The following is a 14444-nucleotide window of genomic DNA, read 5'->3' on the forward strand; positions in this document are numbered from 1 at the left end:
ATTTTAGTCAACATGCTGCATTAACTGCAAAAACACAAAGGTCTACTCACTGTTTCCTGTTTTAGTTATAGCTCTAAGGTCTTTATTGTGAATTTAAATGAGTTTTTATGTAAAGAAATGGGATCAGCTGAATGTATTTTAGCAATGATGATCTCTGTGTGTAACGGAAACCTGCACCTTTTCACTGTAAGAAAACAGTCACCTGAAACGACTTGTACAAAAGCAGAAGCAAACATCTCTGTAGTTAAGGGATAGTCTGACTCATGTTAAAAACACCTTTTCCTTTATTTATTTTTAACTCTCAATCATTGTCAGAAAATAAAGTACACAACCACTTTTAATAAAAACACTCCTCTTGCTCTCATTTCAAATATTCCTTTATCTGTTCAGGTACATGTTGCTCGTTAGATCATTTTCCCAGAGATTATGGATCACAAACTTCTCATCACAGCAAGTTTAAGTACAGTCAACCAGTTCTGTTTCACGTCCGGGTCGTCACACGAGAAGATGTAGTTGGTTTTGGACTGTTTGAGGCAGAAATTGTTCTGACCCTGCAGCTCCTCTATCACACAGCTGAGTAGTGGCAAAGCAAGCAGGGGCTTTTCATCCTGGATATTAGGGGGAAAAAAAAGAAAAGAAAATGTTGCTGACAAAGAAGGAAAATCCTCTAAAAGAAAACATCTTCATTTGACAACATTTGTAATGTTTGTTAAAACCCAAAGCAAACAGATAATCTGAAAATGAACACTGCAAAAAATCTATCTAAATAATCATTTTTTTTCTTTAATTGAATGAAACAAGACAATTTACATTTAAAGTTAATTGCCTTATTTCAAGTGAAAACAATCTTATTTTAAGAGTAAAAATACTAATTTCATTGGCAAATCATTTTATTTATCTACTCAAATTAAGGGTAAATAAATCGAATGAATTTTTTTAAATTATTTCTAGATTGTTTTTGCAGTGAAAAGGGACATTTAAAAAAAAAAAAAAAAAAAAAAGGAGCTAAAAAATTACTGAGTTTATTACCAGAAACATCTTAATTTATAACAGTGGTGAGAGGTCTTATTGTAGTGGCAAAAAAAACAACTTAAAAACTGATTTCGATGGGAAATTATGACTGTGCTTGAATAAAACATATAAAATGTTTCCTAAAACCTATCCTTTGTTGGGTACTCTATAGTGACTGATGTCAGATCAAAGATCTTTTTATTTTTGTTTTTAGCAAATAGGATATAGTCAAACCCCTAAAATGTCAAAGATAACTGTTCAATACATGTAGCAATAAATTAAAGCCAAAGTTAGGTTCCTTAATCTAAAAGCTTTAAAATAAAAACCTCTTATTCTGAAGTGACATAATTTTGCGTATTTTAATTAATTTAAAGAAAAAGAAATGCTGAGAATTAAATGGTTAAATATAATCAACAATTATATGATTGTTTTTTTTAGCAACAAATACTTGCTTCTTTGTCTGACATCTCTGTGCAAAATCATTCTAGGTCTTTTCAGATTTTTATCACCTCAAGTAGGGCTGCAACGTACGATTATTTTGCAAATCAATTAACATGTTGATTATTTTTTGATTGATTGATTAATAATCTGATAACCAAAGGTTTCTTAAAAAAAGATTTTGTACTTAATTAAACAAGGTAAAGGTAAACAAGGTAAATATTTTACAATTTTGGTATAATTACTGCTTTAAGTGGGTTGCTCTGTCAGCTAAAGGCATATTTTACAGTCTCTATACTCCAGTTAATGATTAATCAATTACTAAATTAGTTGAAGGTTATTTCAATAATGGATTAATCAGATTAATTGTTTCAGTCCAAATCACAAGATCTGGAAACTGAGATTAAGATGAAAGAAATCTGCATTCACCAGTTAACCACATATTTGTTAACTCATCCTGAATATAAGCGGTTACTGGAGCCTTTGAAAAAGAAAAAAAAAGCCACATTCATCACAGATCCTGTGACTCAAGAGGTTTTACTCATCTTTGTCCTTTAGTTTCACAGCGATGGGTTTGTTGACTAAGACTCTAATCCAAGTAAGGTTCAAAGGTTCAGGTAAAGCAGAAAAAAAAAAGGCTTTTTTTAATCCCACCACTCCAAACCAGTTGGTATGTGAATAGGTTGTAATTGCAGATAAACCTAATGATTCCAAGATGTCACTTTGCAGCAGTTCTAAAAGATTTAGTAGAAAATAAAAATAAAAATGTTCTCCAGATTTTTAGACTCAATTACAGAATAATTGTAACCAAGTTCTGAAATGTTAGCATTATCTCTAAAATCAAGATTTTACCACAATGAGGAAAACTTAACTGCAACATATTAAAAGTAACACAAAACTAAAGAAAGTTATATAAAATAAAATGTATAAAATAGATAACTGATTTATCATTACCTCTGGGTTATTATAAATGTGGAAAAACGGAGGATCGGTCCTGGTGAGAACGCACCATGCTTGTCGCCAAATCATTGAGCTGTCCCCGTACTGCAGGAACCCACTCAAAACACTGTCCTGAGAGCCTGGATAGACCTCAGACTGGGATGAAACCCAAAACAAGACAACGCTTAGATTAGAATATGGGAAGGTTTTCTGTTAACAGCCCAGAGAGAAGGACTGTGGAAGTATTTAGTAGAAGTATGAATCCTACCTCCACCATTCTTCTCTTTTTTCGGTCCATTCTCTCAGTTCTCTGTCCGGCCAGGATGGAGTAACAAGCTTTACACACTTTGTTCAGCCTGTTTCCATCGTACTCTAAAGCCACTTTGTTGTCTGAACACTTCCAACACACCACCTGAAGGAGAACAGGGACCATAACCTGTGAAATAACCATGCTGTGTTCAGGTTCTTACAGTATAAAGCATTAGCTTCCTCACATAGCCACAAGCTCGACAGTGATGCCTTCTCCTGGTTAGGGCGTTGAAAGGCTCCTGACATGTCATACACAGGGTCACCTCATTGTCTCTGATCCAGCGAGGGGCTCGTCTACCAAGTTCCTTAAGCTGTAAAGCAAATGTGCATCATGGTGTTAATCACATGATGATTCCTTTGTCAATGCAACCTTATGAATCAACGTACAGGCTCTGCATTGAGCTCCTTAGAAGCGATTTTAAAGCTTTCATTTTTCTTCTCAAACACATCAACGGCCTCCTGAATCACCTGCAGATAAAGAACTAATCAGTAGAAAAGCCTTTCTGAAGCAGTTTAAATACTGCAACTAAATGCATACCCTTATCCACTCGTCTCGCTCCTGCTCAGAGCTGCAAAGACAAGAAAAATACGGATTACTTTTAGTGCTTAATGCAGGGTGCAATGTTTGCACTAAACTGCTCACGTGACAGAACATTAAGTAGACATATACGGCAATGACTTTCACATTTTACTGCATGCAAAGGATGCAAGGTCTGCACAAAAACCTTCTGCACGACTGTCCCCTAAAATTAGTTCAGAAGCATAAATCTGAAACCTCAGCATGCTGTGAACCTACCTGGCCTGTAGCTCCAGAGTTTTCTCTTTACCAGAGACCTGGAAAGTGTATGGGTGGTCTTCATTGGTTGTCTGTTGCGCTTGCATGCCGTCTACTCCGATCCTGCAGCGGACCGTAAATCTCTGCCCAACAAGGCTGAACTTTGCAGAGCAGCACAGCACAAAGTTGTTGAACTAGGATGGAAAGTTTATGCAAAACACCAATTTCAGCATTTTTTAGCATCTTGAAAGCCTTTCTTTCTGCACATGCACCTCTATTAACTGACCAAAAACAGTTGTCTTTCCATGGCTGATGTGTTCCTGGCAGCCAGTTTAAGCAGCCGGCCTTCTTTGAGAAACTCGTTAGTTGGGTTGACCACTTCCTCCTCTCCAACCATCTCATAAATCTCCAGGAGTCGTTTCAGGTTCTCCTACATTCACATAACGACAAACTGAACTATCTGCATAAAAATCAAAATTGTTACTAAATATAATAAGGAGCCCCCCCCAAAAAATGTTGAGATAGTGGATGATTAAAAAGAAATTTCAGCACAGATATTAGTGTAAAGTTTGGTGGGAACATACGGCTTTTTGGATGGCGCTGTTTGAGTGAGTGGCTGCCATGGAAATAGCCTCCAATGATTCTGTGGGAAAAATTAAAACAAGAATCTTAAACACTGTGAATTTTGGCTGTTTTGAGGAAAACACGCTATAAAAACATGGTATAGTTTCAACATGATCTTCCATATTAAAGGACTGATTATGTGAAAAAAAAAATTAACAATATCCCTTGTTAGCGATTTTCTGTAATTTATGCAGTGAGAAAACGATATTCAATATTAAGGATTTATGCTTTATAAAACCAATAGGGCCACATGTATTGACTCATGATATCACCGTCGTATGAAATTGCTTTGCTTGGTCAGACAATCATGACATAAACCATTTAAAACAGTCACTTAGGATAATTTTTGTTTTTTTTGTTTGTTGTTTTACCCATTTGAAATAATGAAAAAAATAAAAATATTTAATTTTATTCCTCACCATATTTAACCGTAGGTTTGAGCCTCAGTCTATCTAGGTAAGCAGTGAGAAAGTAGAGCCCTGATTGGATAAATACGTCACTTCCAGTAAGGCTAAACCTCTTAGAGGGTCTATGGAGCAGGGGCGGGTCTTGAAGCTGGCTGCTAGATGCTGATTGGTAAACATAGCTGAGGATTTTTGACCGACAGTGGCCAGACAGTGAGGAGATTTTCCTCATGAATCAAGGGAAAGTGATAATTCACTCTTGTGCTGAACTCTTGTCATACTTTCTGTAGTTTATTATTTCAGAGCACTTCACAACAGCTATTCCACCCCTTGTAGTGATGTGTTTTATGTGTTTCAACATTTGTTAATGCAATACGTGACGTTTGGATTTCACTAACACCATTGAGCTTCCTCTGTTTCAGAGAGCAGCAGCCGCTACTTCTGCAAAACTATGTCAATATTTTGCTAAATTTAAAAATACAACGTTTTGCAATTGTGGTATTTCCATTAGATAACAAATAAAATTCAAAATTGCTCGAGATTATGTTCATTCACATGATAAAAAACATGGCAGCAGCAGATGTAAAGACATGAGATCTTTTCATATTTCAGCCCTAGAGGGCGCCATCATCCTTCAACTACTTCATGTCTTCAAGTCCAGCTGCTGATCAAATGACTTGTGTGATGCAAAAAAACTGTTTCCATGGCAAAAAAAACACCTAATTGAAGAGTAAACATGACCTTTTTTAAAATTGCAGTGTTTCCATCTAGCAAATGTATTTCTATAATTACAATTCGTGCAATTTAATGGTTAATGAAAAACAACATCAGTTACTGGTACATGGTAACAAGGACAATGAAAATCTAAACCATGTGGGAAATGGAGGTTATTGGATTCACCAAGTAGAACAGAGTATAAAAAGTTTAGAAATATCAGTTTAGAAGAAAACTGTACGTTTCTTGATAAAGAATCATGTGCCGCTCTTTACTTCATCAGGGTCTCCACAGATTAAAACTGGAATAGTTTCCTCACTAAAAACTGCGTATACTACATCATTAGGGGTCCTAATAACAGCAGTCTCCTCTGCACCTAATTATTTAAATCAGCTTTTGATCATGTGGTTTGGTGTAGAATCACTTACTGTTAGCCAGCTCATAATCTGGGCTATCTTCAGGAAGCTTCTTCAGGTAATCCTTCAGTAGCAGCTCGTAACGTGGAACCCTCTGCACTGGTTCCAGCATGTGGTGCTGCAGGGTCAGGTTGCCACACATTTCCTGACTCTTAAAAGCACAAACATGGCACCTTTGATCAGATCTAGAGGAGGAAAAAATGAGGAGTCCTCTGATGAGCGTTTCTTACCTGTATGTCATGGATGATGTTTCTGAAGGCAGAGGAGCGTTCGGTCCAGGTCCTGACCAGCTCTATGGCTCGGTCAAAGTTCCTGATGTAGTCGGCATACATCCTCAGGAAAGGCGCATGCTGAAGAAGAGCTTTACCCAGACCAGGGCTTTCATTCCTTTATTTAAAGGCAATAAAAAAAACTTGTTTAAATTTGCAGCAATTTAATGAATATATTTTCTGTTTTTGCTTAGCCTTCAAATGTCTGGATCATCTTGGAGATTTTTAATTCAGAAGGAGAATTCTGAAAGAGTTCACAAGATAATCCCAACCTAGACTCACCAGTGCATGATGCAGTTTTCCAGATCAGGCAGAAGAAACTGGCTGTGGAAGGAGTAGATTGACGATACGTTGGAGAAAATGTTTTTTACGACCTCAGGAGGAAATGAGCCACGATCAGCTTCTTCTGTAAGACGTAAACAGAACACCTGCAGAGACAGTCAGGAAGCCTCAATCACAACGAGGGCTGCTAATAAAGATTATTTAGCAAATCGATTAATCTGTGGATTATTTTTTCGATTCATCAATTAATAATGAGATAGGCTCCTTAAAGAATTTTTACTAAATTAAACCAGGTGAAACTAAATATTTTCCACTTGAGGAATTCTAGATGGAGCATACTGACAGAGTAAAACATTATTTTTTCTAACAAAGATGACCTAGATGATTTTTTTTTTATTTTGCTATAAATACCACTCCAAGTGGGTTGCTCTGTCAGCTAAAGGAATATTTTAGAGCCTCTATACTCCAGTTAATAATACCCTGTTATTTCCATAATCAATTAATCCAATTAATTGTTTCAGCCCTAATCAAAATACCACAGATACACCGACAAACCTACTAAAAATATGAGGTTTATTTAAGATGTCTTAATGGCTACAACTTCCATTCTTGATCGTGTTAAAGTTAACAGTTCATGGTTATATTTCTTTACAAAATGGAAGGGAAAAAAATAGAGGAATCTGCAAGAAAAAGAAGTGAGCATAAGATCGCTAGGAATACAGCCGGATCAATCCTGGACTTTGACGTCAATGTAGGACAGCCTCCACCAAGATGAGACAAGTGATAGTCAAGAATGCACACTGACTTCATAAAAGTTACGATTTTTGTGCAGATCCAACCAGTAAGGAAAGGGACCTTTGGATGAGCAAGGACACCCAACAGATCAGCACAGTTAAAAAGTGTTAAATACTTTTCCCTTCGCCACTGCAGTTGCAGTGTTCTGTCTGTTTACCCTCTGCCCTACTTCCATCTGTTGTTTACTTTAAATTCATAATTTTTGTAGGAAAAGTGCTCACTCAGTTCTATTTCTGTGTCATCAATATGTGACAACACATACATGAGTCACATTTCTAAAAAGGTCTACAACAAATACTCCATACAGGAAACATATTCTTCTAATTTTTAAACTTTTAAACATGCATCAGCTTTCTGAGCTACACTTACCTGGTCAAGAAGGTGGAGACGAGCCACATATGTCCTCTCTGTCTGCAGGAGTTCATTAGCTATGCTGTACAATTTCTGTTCTTTGTCCTCTTCATTTTTTGGCTCACTTCCTCCACTTTCATTCATTCTCTCTTGATCTTCTTCATTTTCAGCTTTTGAAACCAGTTGAACTCCTTCCACTCTTGTGGTTGCTTTATTCCACTCACAGGAATACCTACTACCTCGTGGTCTGAGTGCCTTGCCCTCATCCATCATGGCTTCCATTAGATCTTCTTGCTTCTGTTCCACACATTGCTGCCTACCAGGGGAAGGTTCTGTGCCATTCTCTGTGGCATTTAGTTTATAGTTGGTGACGCCGGGGCCGTTACAGTTAGCTGATTGCAGCGTTTTTACCGAAGAGCTAACAGCTTTCTCAACAGGGATCCTGCATAGAAATACATATTAAATTGTTTTCTTGCACAAAAGAACAAATATATGAGCAAAAACTCCTACCTGCTTTCATCCACGTAGATTATTAGATCAGGGACGCTTAAAGACTTCTCTGCTTTCTTCTCTCGTCTTTCCAGCTTCTCGCTTGAGATTCTGTGCAGACCCAACCATGACTTGGAGCTCCTGGCAGGGGAATAGCTGCCCATCTTCTTCTGCACTGGGCTTGGAGTGCGCAGTTTTCCCATGAGCGGACTAAGGCTTCTTGGGGACAGCTTAGCAGGGCTATGGCCTCCCTCTCTCAGTGGACTGCAGCCCTCAATGCTTCTTTTGCCAGGACTTGGGGATCTTAAAACCAAACTGCTTGATAGGTTTGGGAACCCTGGAGTCTGACTGCCTGGGCTGAGGTGCGCCGCCGACACTGCGTTCAAAACATTGCTTCCTCCACCTTTTATGGGACTGGGAGACCCCTTGCAATACTGTATGCTAACGCAAGAAGTACAGACTCCACAATCTCTGTTGGAAGTCTGCTCTTGGGTTTTTCTTTTCACTTGTTGTGATTTTACAGATCCTGAGGTAGAATTGGAAGCTTGATCTTGTACGATCTTCTGCGACCTCCTTAGGTTAGCTGGTTTAGGAGCCCCTGTAAAGATTATCGTTTTGGTTGGGAAATGTTATTAGCCATGCATTTTCACACACAAAAAAAAAAATATATATATATCTTTAAGAGTTGTATAAATATATGACCTGCTGATGTCCATTTTAAATACAGAGTTAATTTTTCCATTGTGAGATCAATAAACGTTAAATTTTTTAGCCATATCTTACTTCTCTGCAGGATGCACCACACAAAGACATAAGCTGTTTTACTATCTAGCCTTCTTTTCATGAGGATTCACTAAAATCAATTCATCTGTGGATTTCAGTTACTGTATGTCATGTCATGATGGTTTTTTTTCCCTCTTTTTGAGACTAAATAGAACTTCAGCTACAGGTGCAATGGGTAGAAAACCAACAGTTTGGAGGATAGGGCATAAAAGCATTGCTATTAGCATTAGTAATATTAGCAGGGACATGAACTCGCATGTATATTAACTTAACAGAGACAACAGAAGGATTCCTGATCTTTAGCTCAAGCTTTAGCATACTCCAACATTCAGACTATTTTCCCAGCTAAACTCGAGTTTTATATTTTGGACTCAAAACTTTCTTTTTTTTTTTTCTCCCAAAATGTCCTCTGAGCTCCCCACTGTCTGGCCTCTGTGTACGCACACACAGTAACCCTAATGGTGGTCATATGATGCACTCAAGTTAAATATAAGCAGAAATAACAAATATTGCACCAGCCGGACGCCTTCAGTTGCCATAAAAAGCTTTGCATGCAACCAGAGTAAGTTACTATGTACCTTTAAGGTTGGCAGCATTACCAAAGCAGCAATCTTTGTCTGCATTTCCTCAAGATTGTAGAGCTTGAAATAAATTTAAGATTAACTATAGGCAGCCAGCATTTTCAACCATATAGGGTAAGAATCTGCTATAACTTCTTGTCATCTGCATAAAGCTTTGCGCTCTCTCTCTCTATCTCTACTGCAGCATAAACAATTATCTCAGGCAAGTTGTGGAAAATAGAACTATAACCGAGAAAAAGAGACAAATAGCTTCTCCTTCTCAGCTTACCGTGAGACTTTAATGGCCTGTTTTCACAATCCTCCTTAGTTTGAAGTTCAGAACATGGTTCTGTTCCAGAAAACCTGTCACAAGCACGGCCACAGCTGTATGAGCCACACACTCCACTGTCCACATCTGTACAAAGAAATTATATTAGCTCCCAATACATTTGATGTAAAATACACTTATTTGGGTATGGGTTACTTGATAACTGTTAATTATGTTACAAAAAGTGAAGTGAGTTACTAAAATCAAACGTTTAGCCAAATCAATTTATGTTTTAGTTAGATTAATATTCATACCCAACAGAAAGAGTGAAATTAGAAGAATTATTCACTTCAAAAAAGCTGCTGATGATTGAGTTTTGCTGTCCAACTCAAAAAACAGTTGCAACACTGCAGTTTTAAGTGTTAATTCCCAAAATAAACCATCCGTATGCCTGCTGGTGTCTCTTTATGGTTAAAACTCAAAACATTACTGATCTAAAGTAGCAAACCAACATAAAATCATGCTGCTGGATTAGTCTTTTTTTTTTAAATCAAACTTGCATTTTGCACTTTAAACTATCACTAATCTGTGCCTTGCTTTTACAAGGAAGATTAAGCATTAAATCCCTTATTAAGGTGATCAGGGTAATTCAGGTATACCAGCTCTGAAGAATATGTCTCTACATGTCAGAAAGTTAATCTGCTACAAATGAAAGCTGGAGAAAATGCAATCTAAACTATTTATCTAGGAAGACTAAGTCAAACAAACATATCTACTAAGATTAAAGGAAGAAAGGGTTTAAGCAGAACTAAACAAGCTTTTTACTTTTATAGTGCATGGCCAACATATTCCCTACCTGCATTTACATCCAAGTTTGAGCCAGATTATCCCTTGTTCTGTTGGAAAGCTGAGCTATCTGTGCTTATGTGAGGCTGATTTGCTGGTCATGTGAAGAGAGGGCTAAAGTCTGCTGCTTTCTTCATGGAAAAACGTCTGTTTTCTCACTTCTGCTTAATGCTTTCATCATCAAACCTTTTACCAGACTTACAAAAATTGACAGTGTCTTCATCCCAACAACACAAAGAGGCAGTTACACACTTAGGATAGGAAGATTGCTAAATTGACTTACGTAGTTCAAACAAATGTTAAGCATTTCTATCCATTTAAAATGGAGCTTTCAATCCAAATATATATAAAATAGGATTGTAATTACAATCAAAGAGTTTTGTAGCATTTAAGGAGATACAGCTCTGGTCAGGGGTTAACACCTCTTTATCAGGAGAGTGAAGATTAATAATATGTGTGTTTATTAGTCCTTTTATCTGGTTTAATCGCAATAGCAGAACACATATTTAGCCTTCCCAACATAATGAAAATAAATATATTTGAAGTATTTCATAAAGTATTTCATTCTGTGGGCAGTGCTGTCCCCCTTTGAACATTTTATTTATATATATATATATATATATATATATATATATATATATATATATATATATATATATATAACATTTACAATCACATAAAATCTGCTATCATGCACAGATTTTAATACTTTCATCAACAATTTAATTTTGACTTAAAAAACTTTTTTTATCCTTAAGCAGGCTAATACAAATAACTAGGATGTAATAATTGATTAAATCATCTTTGAGACGTGTTTTTTTTTTTTGTAATTCTGCAGCCAGAAATTATACGAAATCAAAATCGCCACAACTTTCCTCTTTAATTAAACCTTGAATTTGTTCATGCACATTAGGCAAAGTCATCAAAACGAAGTTTAAAAGGAGAACAAAAACTGAGCTTAAAATAAAAAAAAATCACAAATATAGGTTGTCATAAAGCCGAACTGCTTCTATCCTCTGGATATTTTTAACACAGTTTCTGTCAAAAAAAAAATCATAATCAGATTCACTGTATCAGGTTCTAAAAAAGATGATGTTTTGTTCATAAACTAGTAACATTTCATAGTTTTTCAAAGAAACCAGCCAGCCAGAGAACAGTTCCCTCATATTGGTCTCAGTATGGGTTGCACTGTTGGATCCTCCATCCTTTAAATCACACACTGAGAACACTAACCTCTTTGTATGGTAATGTGCTTCTGAAAGGACTAAAGAAGTAGTTTATGTTAAGACATAAAGGCAAAGTCCAAGCTCGTTCATGGCATGTTAAATAAAGCCTTAATCTAACAAAGTCACCAAGTGTGCCTAGTATAATCACACACAATTAGTGCTATATTCCCTGGTCACCTTTTAGTACTTTTAGGCTAAGAGTTTATTATTTTTAATCCTGGAATGTGCATTTGAATTGCATCCAAGTAATATATATATATATATATATATATATATATATATATATATATAAAGAAAAAAAAAGGCTTTATATGTTACCAACACCAATTTGATACAGTTTGTTTCTGCTAAGCTATTGGAGTCGCCTTTCCTGTTTCCATTAGTGTGCATTAGTTGATGCAAAAGGACATTTTATGTATTTTTAATATGCATAATAATCTTTGTCATAAATTTTCGACCCAACGCTGCAGCGCAAAATAAATAAAATAAATGATATAATCCCAGTTAATGTGCCAAATTTAATTTTTTGTTCACTGTCAGGGAGATGCATAATATATAAACATTATATAGGAGACAGAAAGTGGTGTTTAAAGAAAGCCTGGGTGAAAGTTGGCTTCCTCACCTGGGACAAGGCCGTCACCTGTCGCTCTGTCTCTCCGTCGGACCGCCACGCGCCTGAACTCCTCCACCTCACGGTTGACTCTCAAGGTCAAACTATTTCTTTTTTTCAAGTCAAACATCATTAAAAACGAAGCTCTACTTTTTTATTTTCTTTAATCTGTAATTAATTATTTACTTAAGAAAGAGAGAAAAAAAACTCTACAAAGTTGGTGGCTATCTGTCAGTCTGCAGAGATGCTGCCCAGTCTGTTGCCACACCAGCGCTCAATCACCGCAACCAGCTGTTGTTAAGCCCCGCCCCCATCCTAAACGAACACACCCCTTTATTTGATTCCTACGGAAAAGGATTCGGGTCAAATAAAAAAATGGCAACTCAAAAAAAAAAAAAAAAAGGTATTAAATTCTGACTGTATTCTCAATTTATTCTGGGAATAATTCTGACATTAATCTCATTATTCTCATAGAATTATCCTTATAATATTTCTACTTTATCAAATATATAATGCTGGGCTCTAGCAATACTAAATTGATTAAGAATGATAAAAAAGTTATAATTCTGAGAATCGGATTTTTAAAACTAAAGTCAGAATTTTGAGATAAAAGTCGGAATTGTCAGATTCTGACATGACGTTACATTTAATTTTCTTTGGGATCAATACATAAACTTTTCTTTAATTAAAGTCAGAACTGTTACATTTAATTTTCTTTGGGATAAATACATTAAATTTTCCTTAATAAAGTCAGAACTGTAACATTTAATTTTCTTTGGGATTAATACATTGAATTTTCTTTAATTAAAGTCAGAACTGTTACATTTAATTTTCTTTGGGATTAATACATTGAATTTTCTTTAATTAAAGTCAGAACTGTTACATTTAATTTTCTTTGGGATTAATAAATTTAATTTTCTTTAATTAAAGTCAGAACTGTTACATTTAATTTTCTTTTGGATTAATAAGTTGATTTTTTTTTTTGTAAGTCAGAATCCTGAGAATAAAGTCAAAATTTTTTTTAAAGCCACATTTATGCTTTAGTATGCAGCTATGGTAAACCTATCCACCTATGTTGAACCAGTTTAAACTCACAAAAAAATATATCAAGCCTCACTATTAACAGCTGATGATTAATGTAGATTTTAAAATGTTTCACACAATGAGCAGAAAAATTATGACTAAATATTGTCTGTTTGTGTTGTAGATATCTGAGATTTAGCCCTGTTATTATTCTAATAAAATAAACACAACTGTGTCAGTCGGTTTTTAGAAGTTATTGTAAATGGATCATGATAAAAAAAATAAATGTCAAATTATTTGTAAAACTTTTCATACTAAGGACTCTTGAGTCGCTGCATAACTTTGAAGCTTTTGATGCATGATTATTTTTCAGCTGAACTAAAAACAATAAAAAAGAAAGTGTCTTTTAAATAGTGTAAACAAACTTTATAGATAGATAGATAAACAGACAGACAGACAGACAGACAGACAGACAGACAGACAGACAGACAGACAGACAGACAGACAGACAGACAGACAGACAGACAGATAGATAGATAGATAGATAGATAGATAGATAGATAGATAGATAGATAGATAGATAGATAGATAGATAGATGGATAATGGACTATCTTTCTGACATTTAAATCAACTACAGCTGTATTTTTTATGACCAGCATGTGGTGGTAAGTATACATGGGTAGATAGCCGCCACCTGCTGGACATTATTTGTAGCGCAAGTCATCTCAGGTTCATGCAAATGTCCAGGTGTTACTGTATGGATTTATCATAGTGACCCAAGGGAGCGCTGCACGTGTTACATCAAGGATATCTTTAGATTTTGGTACTAGTCTTCTTATATTAGGATTAGGCATTAATCTTGTGAAATTAGGGTTAATAGATAGGAGCTCCGCCACAGCAAGCGCATGTGTCACAGTATAGGAGAGTTCACAGATTTATTGAAACACTCCTCCGGGGCTGCACACCGGGGCTTTCAGTAAATATTGTCCCCAAAACGCATAATTAATGCAAATGTATTTCTTTTAATGATGTTCTAACAAGCCAAAACGAATAATTTTTTTAAAATTATTTCTTCTTTATATGTCCTTTAAAAAAGGTAGCCCCTGATTTCGGACACAGCTTGACTTCTAGTTTTAGTGAATTAAAGAAATAAACACGAGGTAGGGAACCCCGTGACTAGATTTAGTCAGCGTCGCTGCTTTCGTCATCTTGCTCTCTGCGGGGCAAAGAGCTGAAAAAAGAAAGAGTGCTCACTCTGTCCTTACTGTATCAGCACTCAGGGGAGATTTCTTATCAAAGTATTTTTCTCAA

The 14444-nt window shown here is 35.9% G+C and overlaps 1 protein-coding gene across 2 annotated transcripts; it reads right to left on the reverse strand.

Annotated features, from left to right (window-relative positions):
* Nucleotides 1–261: 261 nt before the first annotated feature.
* LOC119784916 (FYVE, RhoGEF and PH domain-containing protein 4-like) lies at nt 262–12337 on the reverse strand. Of its 2 annotated transcripts, none has more exons than XM_038287206.1 (16): nt 12122–12337; nt 9449–9574; nt 7838–8414; nt 7346–7769; nt 6182–6327; nt 5861–6017; nt 5643–5781; nt 4057–4115; nt 3759–3902; nt 3494–3666; nt 3236–3266; nt 3085–3165; nt 2883–3008; nt 2657–2800; nt 2459–2544; nt 262–608 (listed from the first exon to the last, which is right to left on the reverse strand). In XM_038287206.1, the coding sequence occupies exons 1-16, from the start codon at nt 12240–12242 to the stop codon at nt 566–568; spliced, it is 2577 nt and encodes an 858-aa protein (XP_038143134.1). In that variant the 5' UTR covers nt 12243–12337; the 3' UTR covers nt 262–565. The 2 variants fall into 2 exon arrangements, with proteins under 2 accessions (XP_038143134.1, XP_038143133.1); XM_038287205.1 differs by having other exon boundaries at nt 2404–2544; nt 12122–12336.
* Between the last annotated feature and the right edge of the window lie 2107 nt (nt 12338–14444).

This window comes from Cyprinodon tularosa, unplaced genomic scaffold (genome assembly GCF_016077235.1).
Source record: "Cyprinodon tularosa strain WSP-4 unplaced genomic scaffold, ASM1607723v1 ctg237, whole genome shotgun sequence".
Classification (NCBI taxonomy): Eukaryota; Metazoa; Chordata; class Actinopteri; order Cyprinodontiformes; family Cyprinodontidae; genus Cyprinodon; species Cyprinodon tularosa.